We start from the raw sequence: 23253 nt of genomic DNA on the forward strand, positions 1-23253 counted from the left end.
GTCTGATTGCACAGTAGATGGACCCCAAGCTCGCTCATACACACTCCTCACCACTCCATGCCTAACTCTAGTCTCTCTTGGAGGCGAGGGATCCAGGCTGATAGCATAAGCAGCCTGCCAGGCCAAGTGAGTGGAACGAGCCCAGTGGGCCCAAGCAAAACTCAGGCAAAGGCACCACTGGTCACAGGTTTCCGGCCAGAAAAGCAACACTCCGAGGATCCCACAATATTTGGAGAAAGGGTCTTTAAAGAGATAATTAAATTAAAATGAGGTCACTAAGGTGGTCACTAATTCACCATGACTGGTGTTATCATAAGAAGAGAAAGTTTGGACACAGGTACAGAGAAAAGACCATGTAATTAACACAGGGAGAAGCCTCAGAAGCTAAGGAGTGAGGTCTCAGAAGAAAGAAATCAACCTTGCCAATGCCTTGATCTTAGACTTCTAGCCTTCAGAATTGTGAGGAAATAAATTTCTGTTGTTTAAGCCACCTAGTCCATGATATTTGTTACAAGCAGCCCTGGAAACTTATGCAACTGCGGAAATTATCATTAGAAAAAACATGGAAGTAAACACAGCAAATATAAACAACTGGTTATCTTTGGGTGGTAGTACTAGGTTCCCTGACACCGTCCCCACTTTCTATTTTATAATCTTATGTATTTTCAAATTTTCCATAAAGAGGATACATTACTCATATAAGGAGAATATATTTTCCTCAGTTGAAAATTTAGATTCATCTACTGACCCTACTACTTTCTCACCATCAATCACCTATCATGTCTTTACTTAACTTCTTGCCCGGCTCCGACTCCATGGTCCTCATTAACATCATTCTCTGGCAAACACTCTTAATTCCTTCCCATCTCTTTTTTGTCAAACGTACCTACTAAAGGCTCAATCCTAAATCTGGTTAAAGCCAAGTATCAACCTATACTGTGCCTACTCCAGCAGCTCACCAGTGCTGAAGAAAAACAAATGCAAGCTTATTGGTCTCATTTTAAACTCATAGCTATAATTCTCAAATGCCACTGTACACCACCCAGAAATAATCATACCACATTTCTACACTACTTTTCCATTTTCAAAAAAAAAAAAAAAAAAATTCGTATCTTTCTCTCTCTCCTCAAACTCCAAATATACTCTTCCCAACTTCACTCTCAGGGAATTCAGGATTCATTGAGAAAACAGAAGTAAGGGTAAGACCCTTCCACTCATTTCATGACGGCAGAGACTTGATCTTGTTTAGTGGTGAATCCTCAGTATGTAGTATAGTAACAGGGGCTCATTAAATGTTTGGTGAATAAATTACCTATTCATTCATGGTTTTTTCTGACTTCTCTCCTGTTACTGTGGATGAAGTGTCTGTTTTTATCAAAAGCCAACCCTCCATTTTAGCTGCAGGTCCCATAGTCTCTCATCCTCTCAAAAACTTTGCAAGTATCCCCCCCGCTTTTTTTTTTTTTTTTTTTTTTTTGCTATTCTTTGTAATTGGCCAACAATAATTTTACGTATTTATGGGGTATAAAGTGATGTTTCAATACAAATACACATTGTGGAATGATCAAACCAGAGTACAGCAATTAGTATATCCATCACTTCAAATATTTATAATTTCTTTGTGGTGAGAACATTTAAAATTCTCTCTTTAGCTATTTTGAAATATATAATACATTATTATTAACTACAGTCAACATGCTCTGCAATAGAACATCAGAACTACTCCTCCTATCTAACTATAACTTTCTACCTGTTGATCAATGTATCTCCCTTTTATCTATACTCACCCCTCCCCTCCCAGCCTCTGGTTATCACCATTCTACTCTCTACTTCTATAAGTTAGACTTTTTTTAGATTCTACATGTGAGATTATATGGTATTTGTCGTTCTGTGCCTGACTTCAACATTACATCCTCTAGGTTCATCCACGTTGCCAAAAATGACAGAATTTCCATTTTTTAAGGCAGAATGTATTCCATTGTGTATATACACATTTTAAAATCCATTCATATATTGATGGACACTTAAGTTATTCCCGTATCTTGGCTACTGTGAATAGTGCTGCAATGAATACAGGCATGTAGATGAAGTTATCTCTTCAACATACTGATTTCATTGCCTTTGGGGATACAGCCAGTAGTGGGATTGATGAATCATATGGTATTTCTATTTTGTGTTTTGAGGAACCTCCATCCTGTTTTTCAAAATGGCTGTACAATTTGTGATATCCAAAACAGTGTATAAAGGTTCCTTTTTCTTGTAATCCTTGTCAATATTTATCTTTCATCTTTTTGATAACAGCCAACCTAACAGGTGTTGGCTGTAGGGTATCTCACTGTGGTTTTCATTTGCATTTCTCTGATGATTAGAGATGTTGGACTTTTTTTTTCATATATCTGTTGCCCATTTATATGTTTTCTTTTGAAAAATATCTATTCAAGTCCTTTGCTTATTTTTAACAGGGCTGTTTTCTTGTTACTGAGTAGTCTGAGTTCCTAGTATATTTCAGATGTTAGTCCCTTCTCCAGTGTATGATTTGCAAATATTTTCTCCCAATCTGTGGCTTGTCTCTTCACTCTATTAATTGTTTCCTTTTCTATGCAGTAGCTTTTCACTTGAATGCAATTCCATTTGTCTATTTTTGCTTTTATTGTTTATGCTTTTGAGTTCAAATCAGAGAAATCTCTGTCCAGACCTCTAGCAGTTTTATAGTTTCAGTTTCATAGTTTCAAGTCTTTAACCCATTTTGAGTTGATTCTTGTATGAGGGGTGAGATAAAAATCCACTTTCATTCTTCTGTTTGTAGATATCCAGTTTTCCCAATACCACTTTTTGAACAGATTTTCCTTTCCCCAATGTGTGTTTCTGTCAAAAACCAATTGACTGTAGATGCATGAGTTTATTTCTGGGCTCTCTGTCCTATTTCATCAGTAGATTTGTCTGTTTTTATGCCAGCACCATGCTTTTTTGATTACTATAGCTTTGTAATAAATTTTGTAATACAGTAGTGTGATGTCTCCAGCTTTGCTCTTTTTGGTCAAGATTGTTTGGCTATTTGGGATCTTTTGTGGCTCTACATTAATTTTAGCATTTTTTTTCTACTTCTGTGAAGAATGACATTAGAATTTTGATGGCGATTGCATTAAATCTGTAGATTTCTTCTGGTGGTATAAATATTTTCACAATATTAATTCTTCCCATCCATAAACACTAAGTATCTTTCCACTTATTTGTGATATCCTTAATTTCCTTTATCGGTGCCTTACAGTTTTCAGTGTATAAATCTTTCACTTCCTTGGTTAAAGTTACTTCTAGGTATTTTACTTAGAAGTAAGTGGTATTGTGATATGACCCAGCCATCCCATTACTGGGTATATACCCAAAGGATTATAAATCATGCTGCTATAAAGACACACGCACACATATGTTCATTGCAGCACTATTCACAATAGCAAAGACTTGGAATCAACCCAAATGTCCATCAGTGACAGACTGGATTAAGAAAATGTGGCACATATACACCATGGAATACTATGCAGCTATAAAAAAGGATAAGTTTGTGTCTTTTGTAGGGACATGGATGCAGCTGGAAACCATCATTCTCAGCAAACTATCACAAGAACAGAAAACCAAACACCGCATGTTCTCACTCATAGGTGGGAACTGAACAATGAGATCATTTGGACTCGGGAAGGGGAACATCACGCACCGGGGCCTATTATAGGGAGGGGGGAAGGGGGAGGGATTGCGTTGAGAGTTATACCTGATGTAAATGACGAGTTGACGGGTGCTGACAAGTTGATGGGTGCAGCACACCAACATGGCGCAAGTATACATATGTAACAAACTTGCACATTATGCACATGTACCCTAGAACTTAAAGTATAATAATAAAAAAAAAAAAAAGAAAAAAGAAGTGGTATTGTAAACGGGATTGCTATTGTAAATGGAATTGTTTTCTTAATTTCTTTTCCAGAAAGTTCACTGTTAGTGTATAGAAATGCTACTGACTTTTGTTAGTTGATTTTACATCCTGCAACTTTACTGGATTTGTCTAATTCAAATGGTGTTTTGGTACAGTCTTTAAGATTTTCAATATGTAAGATCATGTTGTCAGCAAACAGAGACAATTTCATTTCACCCTTTCCTATTTGGATGCCTTTTATTTCTTTTTCTTGCCTAATTGCTTAGGCTAGGACTTCTGATACTATGTTGAACAGAAGTGGTAAGAGTGGGCATCCTTGTCTTGTTCTAGATCTTATAGGAAAATCCTTCAACTTCTTACCATTGAGGACAAGGTTAGCTATGTGTTGAGGAACATTCCTTCTATACCCAATATATTGAGAGTTTTCATTATGAAAGGATGTTGAATTTTGTCAAATGCATTTTCTCCATCTATTGAGATGATCATGTGATTTTTGTCCTTCATTCTGTTATAGGGTGAGTCACATTTATTCATCTGCATCACATCCCAAGGGCAAATTCCACTTAATCATGGTGAATGATTCTTTTAATATACTGCTGAATATGGTTTCTTAGTGTTTTGTTGAAGATTTTTGCATCTATGTTCATCAGTGAGATTGGTCTGCAGTCTTCTTTTTCCTCTTACCATTCAGATAAAGGCAGATGTAGTCTTCTCTTGTCGTATCTTTGTCTAGCTTTGGTATCAAGGTACTGCTGGCCTCATAAAATAAATTTTGAAGAATTCCATCCTCTTCAACTTTCTGGAAGAGTTTGAGAAGGACTGGTATTTGTTCTTCTTTAAGTGTCTGGTACAATTCAGCTATGATGCCATTAGGTCCCAGGCTTTACTTTGATAGGAGACTTTTAATTACTAATTGAATCTCATTACTCATAATTGGACTATTCAGATTTCTAACTGCTTTGTGATTCAGTCTTGGTAAACTATATATTTCTAGCAATGTATTCATTTCTTCTGGTTGTTCAATTTGCTGGCTTATAACTGTTCATAGTAGTCTTCCATGATCCTTTGTATTTCTATGTTACCAGTTGTAATATCTCCTCTTTCAGTGAGTTTTATACTTTCATATGTTTTCACATTACTGATTAACGTTCTCTTCTGAATTCCCTTTCGCATTTCTTGTAAGGCTGGTCTAGTGGGGATAAATTCTCTGTTTTTGTTTGAGAAAGTCTTGATTATCCCTTTGTTTTTGAAAGACAGGATTGCTGGGTATAGTATGCTTTGCTACCAGTGTTGTTTTTTGTGTGTTTTTTCCTTTCAGGGTTTTGAATAATATCATCGTACTCTCTTCTGATCTGCAAGGTTTCTGCTGTGAAATCCACTGATAGCCTTAGGGTGCTTCCCTCACATGTGACAATTCACTTATCCCTTGCTGCTTTCAGCTCTCTCTAACTTACAATTTGATTACAACTTGCCTTGGTGTGGATCCTTTTAGGTTCATCTTATTTGGTGTTCTTTGGACTTCCTGGATCTGGCTTTCTATTTCCTTCCCCAGGCTTGGGAAGTTTTCTGACGTAATTTCTTTGAATATATTTTATTTCTTCTCTTTCTGACATATCAATAATGCATATGTTGTCCACTTGATGGTGTCCCACAGGTCTCGTAAACTCTTTAAACTATCCTTTTCATTCTGCTTTCTTTTTGCTCAGATTGGATTTTTTTCAATGACCTGTCTTTGATTTCATCAATCCTTTCTTCTGCTTCATCGAATCTGCTGTTGAACACCTCCATTGAATTTTTTTAGTTCAGTTACAGTACTTTTCACATCTTTGATGTCTATTTGGTACTATTTTATTCTTTCTATCTCTTTGTCAAAGTTCTTAGTTTGTTCTTTCATTGCTCTTTTGACTTCAGTGAACATCTTTATAACCATTATCTTAAATTCTCTGTCAGGCGAATCACATATCTCTATTTCACTTGTGGAGATTTCTCTCTCTTTTTTTTTTTTTTAATAGATTCTCTGTTCTTTGATTTTTGTATTAGCTTCTATGCATTAAATAAGAATATAACCTCTCCCCAACTTGTCAGACTGGCTTCATGTAGGAGAAGGATCTCACCAATCCATCCAGCCAAAAATTTTAAGGCACTCTCTAATCTCTGTGTTTATTCAGACTGCTGTCTCTTTTATGATGGTCCCCTCAAGCTTAGGATGTGCCACATTCTGTCAATACCCCCACAATACCATAGAGTAGGAGCCAGAATCTCTAGATATAGCTGGAGATGTTGAGGTACTGAATGGGTTTTCCATTTCCTTCTATCTTCACAGCTGAGCCTGAGCATTTATGTCCCACTCTCTCTGCACTAAGCTAAGGAGAAGATCTGTGGCAAAAACCTATACTCACATTCAGGTTGCACCCTCTGATCCTGGGGAGAAGCTCATAGAAGTGGTCCTACTGTACGTCCCCCTTTTTGTTTGCTGTGGTCTAAGGCTACTCAGGAATGCAAAGCTCCACTGATTCCCAAATCTTGTCCCTTGGGTGGAAGCTATAGAAGTTGTGGCACTTGAGGCATGACCAAACTCCTTCGAGGAAGAATGAGTAGCCTTGGATTTATCACTGAGATTAGCTAGAGGACTACTGTTTGTTTTCCCATCAGATCCCAAATGCAAGTTCATCAGAAGCCAGGCTGTCAAGTAGCCACTGGAAGTGTGTGCTATAAGCCCCTTTTGGAGAACAAATGGGACCTACATGTTCCTACTTCCTTTCTGCACTGCTCATAAGAGGTATGACTTCTAAAGGTATTTGTATACCTATTTAAAGCCATCCCATTGTTCTGTGATCTAGAAAAACTCATCTATGCCTAGTCCCCTTGGCTCCCAGAGCTAAGATGTTGAGGATGTAATCCTTTGGGAGATAGCTGTAAAAGTTGGGGCACTCATGTGGACATATGCCCATCAGGGTGGTGTCAGGTTAATAGCTGTCTACCCCTTTAATTCCTCAATGCAAGTTATTTGGAAGCCAGGCTGGCAAGTAGTCACCAGGAGAGAATGTCATAAACCCCTTCTGGGGAAAAACAGGGGGCTACATTTTAAGCTTCTTCTCTGCACTTCTCCTGGGGAATAAAGTCCAGGGATGTGCTTCTGTACCCGTATAAATCTGCTGCTTTTTTCCTGCAGAGGTCTAGAGATCTGCATAGGCCAATCCCTTCTTCTCCCAGAACTGAGAGGTTTAGCATGTAGACCCTTGGTGGAAGCTGTGTAAGCTGAGGTATTCAATGTGTGGACAAACTCTTCCCAGGCTGGTGGCGGGTTAATATTTGACTGCCCCTAAACTCCCCCAATGTAAGTTAGTTAGAAGCCAAACAACCAAAAAGCTGCCGGAATAGTGTGTTATAAACTCCTTCTGGGGGCAAACAGGGGGCTTCATTTCTTAAGTCCCTTCTATGTATTGCTCCTGGGGGATGAAAGCTCTGAAGTGCTTAAGTGCCCACATCTAACTGCTGCTTTTTTCCTGTGGTCTAGAAAGACTTGCATATGTCTAATCCCCTCTGCTCCCAGAGTTGATGAATTAAGAGCCAGACCATGAAGAATCTTAAGTTAGGATGCTATATGTGGGGTTAAAACCCTCCTCTCCATGGGGAGAAGTTGGATGTTGGGGCTTCCCTTTCCAATTTTATGGCACAATGCCCAGGGTGGGGTCTGGCCCTAGTGTGCTTCAGTTTTTCCTACCCATTCGATGAGGATGTTTCCTCAGTTGCCCCACGGGTAGGAATCTTTCAACTAGTCTCTGACTTTCTCTGAGAGAGAACTGATCCATGAATAGATATTTATTTGGTGCACCCATGGGTGGAGGGAGAGTCAGGAGTTTCCTATTCTGCCACATTGCTGATCCTACTATCAAGTACCTTCTTTCTAACAGATCATTTGCACCAGCATTCTTACTGCTCTATTATTTCCTATCAATGAAAACCTAAAATAAACAAAACCTCACACCTTTCTCTTAATCCCACACATATCCCTCCTATTATACTCCTCTATTTCTTTGCTCTCCTTCACAGGAAAACTTAAGAGTTATCTGCAGTTATTGCCTCTTGACTACCTCACAGTTATTGCCTCCTCACTACCCCATATTATCACCTCATTCAAATAGGGTATGTCTGCTCACCACTCCATTAAGATCACTTCCAAATTCACATTTCCAGAACTGGATTCTTAGAATCCCACACACATTCACATAAACAACCACCTGTAGGCCATCTCTACATGGTTATCAATCAGATATTAAGAACTTAACACGACTAAAACAGAAGGCCATCCTCTGTCATCTTGTTACTTTTTGTCTTCCCCAACCCAGTAAATGGCACCTCCATTACTTATTTGCATAGAAATTATGCATAACTTCAGCAGCATGGACTTCCAACACACCAAGGTCAATCTGGCGATGGCCATTGCTGAGTGTCCAATCTGCCAGCAGCAGAGATCAACACTGAGCCCCTGATATGGCACTATTCCCCAGGGTGATCAGCCAGCTACCCAGTGGCAGGTTGATTACAATGGACTGCTTCCTTCATTGAAGGGACAGTATTTTGTCCAGCTGGAATAGACATTTACTCTAGATATTGATTTGCCTTCCCTGCATGCAATTCTACTGTCAAAACTACCAATTGCAGGCTCACAAAATCCCTTATCCACCATTATAGACAGCACTGCTTCTGACCAAGAAGCCACACAAAGAAGTGTGGCAATGAGCTTATGCTTATGGAATTAATGATCTTAACATGCATCATCCTGAAGCAGCTGGCTTGACAGAACTATGGAATGGCCTTGTGGTAAAACCCTGTCTCTACTAAAAATTAAAAAAAAAACCACACACACACACAAAAGATGCAGTTACAGTGCCAGCTAGGTGACAGTACTTTTACTGTCTTCCAACAGCTGTATAATATACATTCTTTTCATCAGAATATGGAACATTCTCCAAATTAGACCATAAGTAAATCTCACCAAATTTAAGAAAACTGAAATCATATCAAGTATCATTTCAGACCACAATGGAATAAAAATAGAAACCAATAACAAGAGGAACTTTCAAAATCATAGAAATACAAAGAAATTAAACATGTTCCTGAATAACCAATAGGTCAATGAAGAAATTAAGAAGAAAATTTTAAAGTTTCTTGAAACAAATGAAAATAGAAACATAACATACCCAAACCTATGGGATACAGCCAAAGCAGTATTAAGAGGAAAGACGGCTGGGTGTGGTGGCTCACGCCTGTAATCCCAGCACTTTGGGAGAGTGAGTGAGACAGAAGGATCACTTGAGCCCAGAACTTCAAGACCAACCTGGGCAACATGGCAAGACCCCATCTCTACAAAAAATACAAAAAGTTAGCCAGGATGGTGGTACATGCCTGTGGTCCCAACTACTTGGGAGGCTGAGGTGGGAGGATCTATTGAGAGGTTAAGGCTGCAGTGAGCCATGTTCATACCACTGCACTCCAGCCTGGGCAATAGAGCGAGACTCCCATCAAAAAAAAACAAAAACAAAAACAAAAAAACTCTACCAAAAAATTCTTAGAACTGATAAACAAATTCAGGAAAGCTGCAGGACACAAAATCAACATATAAAAATCAGTAGCACTGAACCAACAATGAATTAGTAAAAAACAAACAAACAAAAACAAATCTAGAAAGCAATCTCATTTAGAATAGCTATTAAAAAAAAAAAAAAAAAAAGCGGCCGGGCGCAGTGGTTCACGCCTGTAATCCCAGCACTTTGGGAGGCCGAGATGGGTGGATCACGAGGTCAGGAGATCGAGACCATCCTGACTAACACGGTGAAACCCTGTCTCTACTAAAAGTACAAAAATTAGCCGGGCGCGGTGGCGGGCGCCTGTAGTCCCAGCTACACAGGAGGCTGAGGCAGGAGAATGGCGTGAACCCAGGAGGCGGAGCTTGCAGTGAGTGGAGATCACGCCACCGCACTCCAGCCTGGGCGACAGAGCGAGACTCCGTCTCAAAAAAAAATAAAAATAAAATAAAAATAAAAAACCTACGAATAAATTTATCCAAGGAGGTAAAAGATCTCTACAAGGGAAACCACAGAACACTGATGAAAGAAATGGAAGAGGACACAAACAAATAGAAAGATATCTCATGTTCATGGATTGGAAGGCTTAATATTGTTAAAATAACCATACTACCAAAAGTCATCTATAGAGTCAATGCAATCCCTATCAAAATACCAATGACATTCTTCACAAAAATAGAAAAAAAATTCTAAAATTTGTATGGAATCATAAACGTCTCCAAATAGCCAAAGCAAACCTGAGCAAAAAAGAACAAAGCTGGAGGCATCACACTACTGGATTTCAAAATATATAACAAAGATACGGCAAACAAAACACCATGGTACTGGCATAAGAACACACATATATACCAATGGAACCCAGAATAGAGAACCCAGAAATAAATCCATGTATTTACAGCCAACTGATTTTTGAGAAGGGCATCAAGAACATTCACTGGGGAAGGGACAGTCTCCTTAATAAATAAAGTTTTTCTCCACTGGGAAATAAAGTTTTATCCACTGGGAAAAACTGGTTATCCATATGCAGAAAAATTAAACTAGACCCCTGTACATAAAAATAAAACTAGACCTCTCACCATGTACAAAAATCAATTAAAAACAGATCAAGACTTAAATGAAGGCCTGAAACTACAGAACTACAAAAAAAAAAAAAAAAAAAAAACACAGGAGAAATGCTTCAAGACATTGATCTGGGCAAACATTTTATGGAGAAGACCTCAAAAGCAAAGGCAACAAAAGCAAAATTACACAATTAGACATCATGAGATTATATCAAACTAAAAAGCTTCTGCATAGCAAAGGAAACAATCAACAGAGGGAAAAGAATGCAGAATCGGAGAAATATATGTAAACTATTCATCCAACAAGGGATTAATATCTAGAACATGCAGGGAGCTCAAACAACAGCAAAAACCAAAAAACTCCCCCAAAACACAAAACAACAAATAATCTGATTTAAAAATAAACAAATGAGCTGAACAGATATCTCTCAAAAGAAGACACAGAAATGGCTAATAGGTATATGAAAAAATGCTCTGCATCACTAATCATCAGGGAAATGCAGATCAAAACCACAATGAGATATCATTTTACCCTAGTTACAGTGGCTACTACTAAAAAGACAAAAATAAATGCTGACAAAAATGTGGAGAAAGGGGAACTCTTATTCACTGTTGGTGGTGTAGTAAATTAGTACAGCTATTACGGAAAACAGGATGAAGGTTCCTCAAAAATCTAAAAAGAATACTACCATGTGATCCAGCAATTCCAATACTGGGTATATAACCATAGGAAAGGAAATCAGTATGTCAAAAAGTTATCTGCACTCCCATGTTTATTGCAGCACTATTCATAATAATCAAGATATGGGATAAACCAAAGTGTCCGTCATTAGATAAACAGATAAAGAAAATATGGTATATATAAACAATGGGATACTATTTAGCCATAAAAAGAATGAAATTCTGTCATTTGTGGCAACATGGATTAGCTTGTAGAACATCAGGTTAATGAAATAAACCAGGCACAGAAAGAGAAATACTACATGTTTTCAGTCATATGTGGAAGCTACAAAAGTAGACATAGTAGACAGAATAGTGGTTACTAAAGGGAAAAAAGGGGAGGTAGGGGGACAAATATAAAAGTACAGCTAAATAAATGAGTTATAGTGTTCTACAGCACTATAGGTGACTATAATTAATGAGAACTTATTGTGTATTTTCAAACAGCAAAAAGAGTGTATTTCTGAATGCTCCCAACACAAATAAATGATAAATGTTTGAAGGGATTGATATGCTAATTACCGATTCGATCATTACACATTGTGTACATGTATTGAAATATCACACTGTACCCAATAAATATGTACAATTATGTTTCAATTTAAAAATAATAAAAGATAAAACCAAAAAATCTCCAATTTTTTTTTTTAAACTGCCACCTAAAAAATAAATAAATAAATAAATAAATAAAAATAACTGCCACCTAGCTACTCTGAGCTCCTCACGCCTCTGAGTCAACAGGTGAAGAGGGAGTTGCCGTGTTGTTGCCTGAGGTGATTCATAGAGACTATCAAGGAGAAACTGAACTACTACTCCACAATGGAAGAACTGAAGAGTATGTCTAGAATACAGGAGATACCTTAGGGTGTTTCTCAGTATTACTCCACTCTTGTGATTAAGGCCAATGGATAACTACAAAAATGCAATCCAGGCAGAACTACAAATGGGCCAAAGCTTTGGGTCACCCTGCTGGGTAAAGAATCATGAGGTTCTTGCAGAAGGCAAAAATAAAAATTAAAAATTAAAAAAAATACAGAATAGGTAAGTTTTAAATACCAGCAATAAATATGTGACCAGTACAGAAACAACTGTAATTGTTCTGAGTATTTCCTCCTTATTTCATTATGAATGTTTGTTTGTATATACACACATATCAAGCAAATATCTTTGCGTTCTTTCCTATCTTTTCTTGTCATGTAACAAAAGTTGTATTGACTTTATATCAATATTTAAGTATTGCTAATTTTACATCATAATATTTAAGTTACAGACTATCAGGAGAAGAGTAAACATGACTGAAGAACTTCACTCTCCTGGGGAGGGGGTTAGTGTGTTTTCGGTCGTATGCAGGATAGCTGTTTATGTTAGGTACAAAAATGACCCTGTTACTATCTTCATTTGGAGATCAGATATGGCTTAAGGAAATACATATGGGTGCTGAGTTGAAAGGAGTACTTGTGATAGTTAACTTTGTCAATTTAACTGGGCTAAGGGATGCCCAGATAGCTGGTAAACATTATTTCTGAGTGTATCTGTGGTTGCATTTCTTGAAGAGATTAACATTTGAATCAGCAGACTGAGTAAAGAATATTGCTCTCACCAAGGTGTGTGGGCATCATGCAATCCACTGAGGGTGGATTTTTTGTGCAAATAGCACAAAAAGATGAAGGAAGAGTGAATTCTCTCGTTTTGTGAGCTAGGATATCCATCTTATCCTGTCCTTAGACAATGGAGCTCCTAGTTCTTGAGCCTCAGATCCCAAGACTTACAACAGTACCCCTCTGCCTTCCCCACTGGTTTTCAGGTCTTTGGCACTGAAGGCAGAGTTACACCATCAGCTCCCTGATTCTTAGGTCTTTGGACTCAGACTAATGGCACCAGCTTACAGATAGTATATCATGGGATTTCTCAGCCTCTATAATTCTGTGAGCCAATTCCCACAATAAATCTCTCTCTACCTACCTACCCAGCTCAATCCATTGTTTCTGTTCTGGGGGAGAACCCTACCACTAGGTCAGAGTGAGTATTTTAAAACATAAAACAGATAAGGTCATTTCTCTCCTGAAGGACCTCCAATAGCTTCACACTCAGTTAAGCGTGCTTTACAAAGCCATGCAGGATTTGATTCCTCCCACCTCTCTAATCTTATCTGTTATGACTTCTCCCTTTTCTACTACATTCCAGCAACATTGGCCAGTGTTTGCCTTCTCTCCTGGTTTTTACATCCCCTGTCTTTCTAGTAGCCTGCTATGCCTGTTTTCCTCTGAATCATTAGTAAAGATTAAAAACTAGATTAGGCTTTAAAATTACTGAAAAATATATTAGGGGATCATGATTAAATTTATGTTTAAAATTTTTCATAATTAGAAAACATATATTCTTAAAAATTAAACATACAATATATATTCCATTTATATACAAGTTTTTAGTACTATATTGCTTAAGTAAAGATGAGCTACCAGTATACACAAAATTAATCAAAGGAAGCCACATCAAATAGAAACCAGGTTGAAAGATCATCAGTAAAACAATATTCAAAAGCAACCAATGCAATTTAAAAAAATTAGTCTAGCTTGGACAACAGAGCAAGACTTGTCTCAAAAAAAAAAAAAAGAAAGAAAGAAAGAAAAGAAAAGAGGAAGTATTCCAGTAAAGAAAACAAAATCCATATTCAATTATCCAGCAAAATGAACAAAATAACAAATAGTTACGGGCAGAAAGGCATCAAATTGTTCAAAAAGTTCAGTGGCCCATGCCTGCTATCCCAGCACTTTGGGAGGCCAAGGCAGGAGGATTCATTGAGCCCAGGAGTTTGAGACCAGTCTCAGCAACATAGTGAGACCCCGTCTCTACAAAAAAATTAAAAAATTAGTTGGGCATGGAACCTGTGGTTTCAGCTACTTAAGAGGCTACGATGGCAGGATTGCTTGAGCCCAGGAAGTCCAGGCTGCAGTGAGCCAGGATTATGTCACTGCACTCCAGTCTGGGGAACAGAGCAAGACTCTGTCTCAAAAAAAAAAAAAAAAAAAAAAAAAAAGAACAATGAAAAAGGAACTTCTAGCTTCTAGGAAGAAATAGACTCTTGGTACAAACTACTGAAACACGGAAAGCAGTACTCAAGAAAAAGAAATAGGCCGGGCGCGGTGGCTCACGCCTGTAATCCCACCACTTTGGGAGGCCGAGACGGGTGGATCACGAGGTCAGGAGATCGAGACCATCCTGGCTAACACGGTGAAACCCCGTCTCTACTAAAAATAATACAAAAAACTAGCCGGGCGAGGTGGCGGGCGCCTGTAGTCCCAGCTACACGGGAGGCTGAGGCAGGAGAATGGCGTAAACCCGGCAGGCGGAGCTTGCAGTGAGCTGAGATGCGGCCACTGCACTCCAGCCCGGGTGACAGAGCGAGACTCCATCTCAAAAAAAAAAAAAAAAAAAAAAAGAGAAAAAGAAACAAATGCATTACAAAATGTGTAATTTTTAAGTACTGCCATAAACTACTCAGTGAATCAGGTAACTCTCCCTCAATCAGGCAACTGTCCCAAAATAAAGAAAATATAGCATCTGACAGAATTCTACACATTAGAAAAGGAGCTAGTCACCTATCATGTTTTCAAAGTGTTCTAAGAATAATGGCCATGTTTCAGAGTATATTACAGTACACAGGTACTATTTAATAATCAGTTTCTATCTTTCTTCTCTGGCAGTCCCTATCCCAGTTAACATAACAAATCAGAAACCTGTAATCCCTTTTGCCCTCCAAATCCAACTGGTTATCCAATTCTGTCAGTTGTACCTCTAAAATAACCATCTCCTCTCTTTAATCTCCCCTGCCACTATTCAGAGTTTAGGATTTCATTATCTCTCACGTTGACCAATAAAAACAATTATTTAATTCCTTTGTTTGTTCTCACTGCTTTCCAATCACACATCAGCATTATTTTTCTAAAATACAAATCAGATAAAACATGTCACTAGCCCATTTAAAAGTCTTCAAGGATCAATCCCTAAACTGTATCCAAACTGTATCCAGACATATACTCTTTCCAAGCTCATACAACTGTAAACTGCATCCAAACTCATACTCTTTCATACCTCTGGACCTTCCCCTTTTCTCTATTTGGGAAATTCCTATTTGTTCCTCACAGTCCAGGACAAATATTATTTTGTAACAGCTTTCTGGTGACAGCCCTAAGCAAAGTAGTAGTGCCACCTCCTACATTTATGCCTGTCAGAGTGTCAGAGCTAAATAATCTTAAGCCAGTCAGTATTCCTAGAGTTTGGCACACAGCAAGCAGGAAAAAAAAAAAAAAAAAAAAACTCGTCTTTTTACTAAATGTAGAAAGTTATGCAATGAGAGAAAAATTATCCATATCAAAAAGTCAATATTTCAATGCACACTCTCATCAAAACAACTGTGACATAGAGGATGATACCTAGAAACCAGATGGTAAGATATCAATTACTCAAGTTAATAAACAATAACTGAAAACAGGTAACTTAAAACTGCAGATAGTATGTCATTTATATTTAGTTTTAGAATGTATTTTTTTTTATTACAGATTTGCCATTTCAGTCATGCTTTACCTAAGCTAATATTAAAAATGAACTTACCATTTTTAATGGATACAGTTGCAGTTCTGCAAAATGAAAAAAGTTCTAGAGATTGATGATGGTGATGGGTGCACAACAATGTGAATGTCTTCAGTGTCACTGAACTGTACACTAAAATATTATTAAAATGGTAAATTCTGTGTTATGTATACTTCTTGAAATTAATTAATTTTAAAAAATAAACTTGCATTCCTGGGATGTCAGGGTCAGGGGAGGTTCAGAGGTTGCTGCACTGATTCCATTTCAGATTCAACTAATACTTACCATTACTATATATACCAGGCCCAGTGCCAGGTATTTTCATATATTCCATCTCAGGTACTATTAATATCTTCTTACAGATGACAAATTTAGGGCTCAATAAGTTAAACTATGCCATAGAGGCAAAGAACTGAACAGGAAACAGCAATGAAAGATATGTAATAGTCCACAAAGGGAGTAAATCTGACAATTAAAAAACTGAATTGAAATAATGCTCTAAATCCTGCTTATGTTTAGATTAATTCATTCAACAAACATTTATCACCACTGTTTGCCAGTCATTATTCTAGGCACTGGAGATATATCACTAAAGACAGAAAACCCCTGTTCTAGTTTACCTGCTACTACAATGCTCACCAGGGATTTCACAAAATGTAGTCTTTTAATTGGAGGCATTCAACAAAGCATTCACTACAGGGAAGCAGATGTCAGAGAGAGACTTTCTGACAATGAGAATTGTACTGTGGAGGACTGGTTATACACTAAAATGTACAAGCAGAAAGGCTGAATGACTACTTATCACCAAAGATGCTGAAACTTTTCCAAGCTGAGAGAAAAATTCACAGGTTGTAAAGGGAGATAACTAGATAAACTTCTAAGACCCTATTCAACCTTGCAATTCTGTTTCACTAAGCATCAAACAATATTACGGGGGCTGAGATATTATAGTAGCAACTATCTATATCTTATGTGTGTATTTGTGTTTGATCACATGTATATCTTAATTATGAAGTATTTGCTATTAAAAATTATGTCTTATTTTCCTTACTATCTCACATATCTAGGTCAATAAAATGAATCAATGAACCCCAAATTATAGGTTTAAAGAGGGTAGCTTCCTATTAAATCTTGTACAATTTGATATTTAAATTCCATTTCCAACTTACTATTTTCAAAATAACACTCTTAAAATCTTTGATATTTCCATACTGAAATTGCATTCATCCATGCTTCAAACGAAAAATTCATTGACTACCTAAGTTCCAGCCCTGTGTTAGGTAATAAGGATTAAAAAAACAACAAGGCACCCTCTCTTAGTCTAGAAGACAGAGAGTTACCTAAGTGTGATAAAGTGTTATGACCTCCCTAGTAGCTGGAACTACAGGCTCACACCACCATGACTGGCTACACTTCTGTAGTCTTTGTAGCAATGAGGTTTCGCTATGTTGCCCAGGCTGGTCTCCAATTTCTGGGCTCAAGCAATTGGCCCACCTTGGCCTCCCAAAGTGCTGGGATTACAGGTGAGAGCCCCCATGCCCCTTCTTCTTTTTACCTTTCTTAATGTGGCTACTAGAAAACTTTAAACTACATAAGTGGCTTGCATTGTATTTCTGTTGCCACAGTGAACAAATTCATTAAATAATAGTTTCCTTTCTTAATAATTATTTATCACGTAGCCAAACTGTTACAGATTTTTTTTTTTTTTTTTTTTGAGATGGAGTTTTGCTCTTGCTGCCCAGGCTGGAGTGCAACAGTGAGATCTCAGCTCACAGCAACCTCTGCCGCCTGGGTTCAAGCAATTCTGCCTCAGCCTCCCAAGTAGCTGATATTACAGGCATGTGCCACCATGCCCGCCAGTTCTGTATTTTTAGTAGAGATGGGGTTTCTCCATGTTGGTCAGGCTGGTCTCGAACTCCCGACCTCAGGTGATCCGCCCACCTTGGCCTCCCAAAGTGTTGGGATTACAGGCATGAGCCACCGAGAAATATTTTTAACTATTTGAAGAGCAAAACTTCAAACCTCCTCTCCCAATCTGGAAAATTCATGCCAATGACAAAAATGACATCATGGCTATAAAGAAAAGGATAATGAGTAGTCTAATTAGTAGTGAGGAATTCCTTAAAGCCGGTCCTTGCTAGGTCTCTTAATCCCTCTTACTTCCAGGATAAGGTAAAAAGATACTTACCATTAGGCTGCATAGTCAATGGACTAAAAACTGGTCTAGGAGTTAAGAAGTTGGAGATTTATCCCTGGATCCACCAATACCTTGCTCTGACATCTGACAAGTCAGTTTCTCTGTATGCTAATTTCTCCATCTGTAAAAAAGGTGGGTGGGGAGGAAGGAGAGGAACATTTATTACCTGTAAAGTACCGAGATCTCTAATTATTAACAAATTAGGCTACATTATAAGAAAAGTATTAAATTTAGATACAGATTTTTTTGCTATTAGAATATCCTGGAGTTGCAAAGTACCTTACAGCAAGTACCACAGGTTGAATTTAACTAAGCTTCTATATTCACAGAAATAAAGAATACAGATATTTGCTACATTTGATCCCATGCAAATATTAAATTTAGTTTCCAGCTAACCAGGCTAAGCCAGAATATCAAAAGACACTAAAAACCCATTAACATTGTGTTATGCGCTGAACTGTGTCTCCCCCAAATTCATACGTCAAAGCCCTACCCCGCAATGTGATTACATTTGGAGACAGGGGATTTAAGGAGGTAATTAAGGTTAAATAAAGTCATACAGGTGAGGCCCTAATCTGATATAATTGGTTCCTTTAAAACAAAAGGATGAGACATGAGATATCTCTTTCTCCCACACAGAGAAAAATGCCACATGAGGACTCAGAAAGAAGGTGTCATCTGTAAGCTAAGGAGAGAGACCTCATCTCTAGCCTCTCCTGCCAGCATCTTGACACTGAACTTCCAGCCCTCAGAAGTTTGAGGATATAAATTTCTATTGTTTAAGCCCTTCAGTCTGTGGTATTCTGTTATGGCACCCCAAGCACATGGTCACAGGACAAATGGGACTGTAGCAATTCTTTGGGAGTACCTCAGTTCCCCTAAAGAACTTTCACTCTTTTCTTTATTACAGTCAGAGTGGTAGTAACATAGAACAAAAACAAAGTAAAAACAAAACAAAAAATGCTGAATTTGACGTTAAAATTTTACCCTAATTTGAATCTCAACTCTATCATGCCTTAACGTTTATTTTCCCTTTAAGACGTTAGGCAGGTAACAAGGCTGGACACCGTGGCTCACGTCTGTAGTCCCAGCACTTTGAGAGGCTGAGGCTGGCAGATCCTTGGGGTCAGGGGTTCGAGACCAGCCTGGCCAACATGGCAAAACCCCATCTCTACTAAAAACACAAAAATTAGCCAAGCATGGTGGCACATGCTTGTAATCCCAGCTACTCAGGAGGCTGAGGCATGAGAATCACTTGAACCCAGGAGGCAGAGGTTGCAGTGAGCAGAGATCATGCCACTGCACTCCAGCCTGGGCGACAGAGTGAGACTCTGTCAAAAAAAAAAAAAAAAAAAAAAGACTTTAGGCCAGTAACTTAACTGAATCTCAGTTTTCTTATTAGTCGAATAGGAACAATAATCCCAATGCTACCTGCTTCACTGGGCTGCTGTAAATAACAAATGAAAAATGACTTTGAAAGTGCTTAATGGCTGGGTGTTGTGGTTCACACCTATAAGGAGGTTAAGGCAGGAGGATCACCTGTAATCCCAGTATTTTAGGAGGCTGAAGTGCGGGGGATTGCCTGAACTCAGGAGTTTGAGACCAGCCTGGGCAACACAGTGAGACCCCATCCCTACAAAAAATTTTAAAAATTTAGCTGGGCATGGGGTACACGCCTGTGGACCCCGCTACTCAGGAGACAGAAGTAGGAGGACTGAGTTGAGCCCAGGAGGCTGCAGTAAGCTGTGATCCCGTCACTGCACTCCAGCCTGGGCAATAGAGACCTTGTCTCAAAAAAAAATTAAAAATTAAAAAATAAAAAAAAAACATAAAAATAAAAAGTGTGCAATGTGGATACCAAGGATTATTAAAGAAAAAATTGCTGTTTAATACCTTTCTCACAAGGAAAAGTCAGATCTCGAATAATACAATGTACTTACAAAAAGAACATCACAACCACCTGTTACTGGTTAGCACCCAAGGATTCTGTGTTCGCAATTTGACTAACGACTCTAAGGAATATCTGCTAGAATTACTTCTACTTTGCCACTTCTTCCTTTGTTTTCTCTTATTGTTGGCTGGGACCTTTAAAATTTATGGTAAGCCTGGGCATGGTGGCTCATGTCTGTAATTCCAGCACTTTGGGAGGCTGAGGCAGGAGAATTGTTTGAGCTTAGGAGTTTGAGACTCAGAAACATGGTGAAACCCCATCTCTACAAAAAAATATAAAAATTACCCAGGCATGGTGGTGTGTGTACCTACAGTTCCAGCTACTTGGGAGGTTAAGGCAGGAGGATCACCTGAGCTTGGGAGGTCAAGGCTGCAGTGAGCTATGATCATACCACTGTACTCCAGCCTCAGCAACAGCGAGAAACACTGTCTCAAAATAAATAAATAAATAAAAATAGGGCCAGGCGTGGTGGCTCACACCTGTAATCCCAGCACTTTGGGAGGCCGAGGCAGGCAGATCATGAGGTCAGGAGATGGAGACCATCTTGGCTAACGCGGTGAAACTCCCTCTGTACTAAAAATACAAAAAAAAATTAGCCAGGCGTGGTGGTGGGCACCTGTAGTCCCAGCTATTCGAGAGGCTGAGGCAGGAGAATGGCGTGAACCCGGGAGGCGGAGCTTGTAGTGAGCTGAGATCGCGCCACTGCACTCCAGCCTGGGCGACAAAGCAAGACTCCGTCTCAAATAAATAAATAAATAAATAAACAAAAATAAATAAAATAATCTTCTTGGAGGATGTGAAAGTTCCTGTATTTATTCCAAAAGATAGTAATGGCACTAAGGGGTTGGAATAAGAACAGTAACGTGAATCCTCAAAATGCATTTTTAGAGCCCTGAAGCATTAAGAGATTAGTCTTAGGAATACCCTAGAAAATATATCCACTTCAATTTCTGAGAAAAGAGCACAAGAACGCAGACTACTAACATCCAAAGCAGTGCCTCCAGAGTACCTGGGATTACAGACATGTGCCACCATGCTTGGCTAATTTTTGTATTTTTAGTAGAGGTTTCACCATGTTGGCCAGGCTGGTCTCGAACTTCTGACCTCAAGGATCTGCCAGCCTCAGCCTCTCAAAATTTAATGCAATGATGGAAATGTTCAATATTCCTGTTGTCCAATGGGTAGCCACTAGCCACATGTGGCTATTTAGGACTTGAAATGTAGCTAGTGCAACTGAGTGCATTTTTTATTGTATTTAATTTTTATTAAATTTAAATTTAATTAGACAAACATGGTAGTGGCTACTCATTGCATAGTGCAGATCTGGAGAATGTAATGACTCCGTATTTCTGGAAGTCATTGAAAGAAGTATAATAGGTAGTAGAAAAATCCGTAAGGCTATGGCAGTATCCTTTCAAAATGTAATACAATCACAGCAGGCCACCCCTTGAAGCAAGTAAAAGTAGAAAAAATTCTTCATATATTAAGATATAATTAAAAACTTAGTTACAAATTATCACTTGTATATTAACAACAGTCAAATTATTAACATATAACTATCATTTTAAGTGTTTACTACATGCCAGATATGTGTTAAGTATTTCAAAGAACAGGAAGGGAGGAATATTTCCCCTAGAAATGGAAACTGGAAAACAGAAAAAAAGATGCATCAAATGTACCTCTGAAAACTCAAAAAGAAAAGACAGAACTCTCAGTTTTAGATAAATCATAATACTATGCCAATATGCACAGAAATTAAAATGGAAAAGCTGTGAGCAGAACATCTGCTCACTGTGGTGATAAAGGACAAGCTACAGGCAGGAGGGACACAGGGAACTCGTCTGGGATGCACCAGACAGGGGACTCGTCTGGCATGCGCCATTGATCAGCCACTCTCTGATTAACAAGTTTTTTTGTTGTTGCTGTTTTGTTTTGAGACAGAGTTTCACTCTTGTTGCTCAGGCTGGAGTACAGGGGTGCAATCTCGGCTCACTGCAACCTCTGCCTCGCGGGTTCCAGTGAACCTCAGCCTCCCAAGTAGCTGGGATTACAGGTGCCTGCCACCAAGCCTGGCTAATTTTTTGTATTTTTAGTAGAGACAGGGTTTCGTCATGTTGGCCAGGCTGATCTCGAACTCCTGACCTCAGGTGATCTACCCGTCTCGGCCTCCCAAAGTGCTGGGATTACAAGGCATGAGCCACTGCGCCCAGCCAAGTATTCCTAGCACATCTCAGCTGATTCTCTGCCCCCAGCTCTCCTTCATTTACTTTTACTTTATTAGGAGATAAGTATGATAAGATGTAATATTCTTCTGGAATGATCCACCAGAAGAAGGGGGAGGAAGGAAACTGGCCAATCTCTTTCTCAAAGAAAGCAATAAATCCTGTCTCCTCCATGTAGCAGAGATGAACAAAGAAGAGGGAGCATATCTCTTTGGTGTTCCCCCTGCTCCACTTGCTTTGTAGTAACTATACATCTTTGTGTATGCACAGAGAAGAACCCATGAGAACACCAGTATTTCCTTTAACAAGTAATCCAGCTACCAGTAAGTGGCTAATGAAAATGCCATGACTTCCTTTGTCCTACAGGCAGTCCTAGTATTCTTTAACTATGTATAATGTTTACCCTTTCCAGAAGCTTGCAGAGGTGTGAGGCAGAGCAAAAGAGAAGCTAATGCTTTTTGGAATGCTTCAGGCTCATGCTTCTTGAACAGAGAAGTTCAGTGGTTCCTATAGTGCCAAATCATGCTAGCAGACATATATGGATCTGATGTCATTAAATAATGCATCAGCATCATCATTATTCCAGTCAATATTTGGAATAAGGACAATGACAGTCCTGGATGTTCCACTCCTGCCAGTCCAAACACATCAGAAGTAGGATTTTATGTTAATTCTAGGTCCTATATTTTGAATGAGATACAGATGCACAATCTCATTTAAAGGAAAGCAACAAGGAGAGTGAGAATTTAAGAAACGAGGGAAGGTTAACTAGAAGGAAAGACTCAGGGGAAACATGAGAACTGTCTGCAAATATCTGGAGGGATTTCATGTAGGAGAGAGATGAGATTTGCTCTACTTATTCAATATTACTCCAAGGGAGAGAGTTAGAACTAGTGGGTGGAAGCTATAGGTAGATAAGCTTTAGCACATTATTAGGAAGAACTTTCTGCCAGTCAGAGCTCTGTATCCAAAAGCTCTCTGGGAAGGAAAGGCATGAAT

At 38.6% G+C, this 23253-nt stretch overlaps 1 protein-coding gene across 12 annotated transcripts in view; it reads right to left on the reverse strand.

Annotated features, from left to right (window-relative positions):
* SCMH1 (Scm polycomb group protein homolog 1) overlaps nt 1-23253 on the reverse strand; it is a 232628-nt gene that overhangs the window by 155593 nt on the left and 53782 nt on the right. For all 12 annotated transcript variants that reach the window (XM_030942574.1, XM_030942568.1, XM_030942572.1 and 9 more), the window contains one exon: nt 18073-18202. Coding sequence is in view for 5 of the 12 variants with exons in the window: in XM_030942568.1 (XP_030798428.1) it covers nt 18073-18085 (13 nt within the window). In the remaining 7 variants the exon portion in view is untranslated. The remainder of the gene's footprint in view (nt 1-18072; nt 18203-23253) is intronic.

The sequence above is a fragment of the Rhinopithecus roxellana genome, chromosome 12 (genome assembly GCF_007565055.1).
Source record: "Rhinopithecus roxellana isolate Shanxi Qingling chromosome 12, ASM756505v1, whole genome shotgun sequence".
Taxonomy (NCBI): Eukaryota; Metazoa; Chordata; class Mammalia; order Primates; family Cercopithecidae; genus Rhinopithecus; species Rhinopithecus roxellana.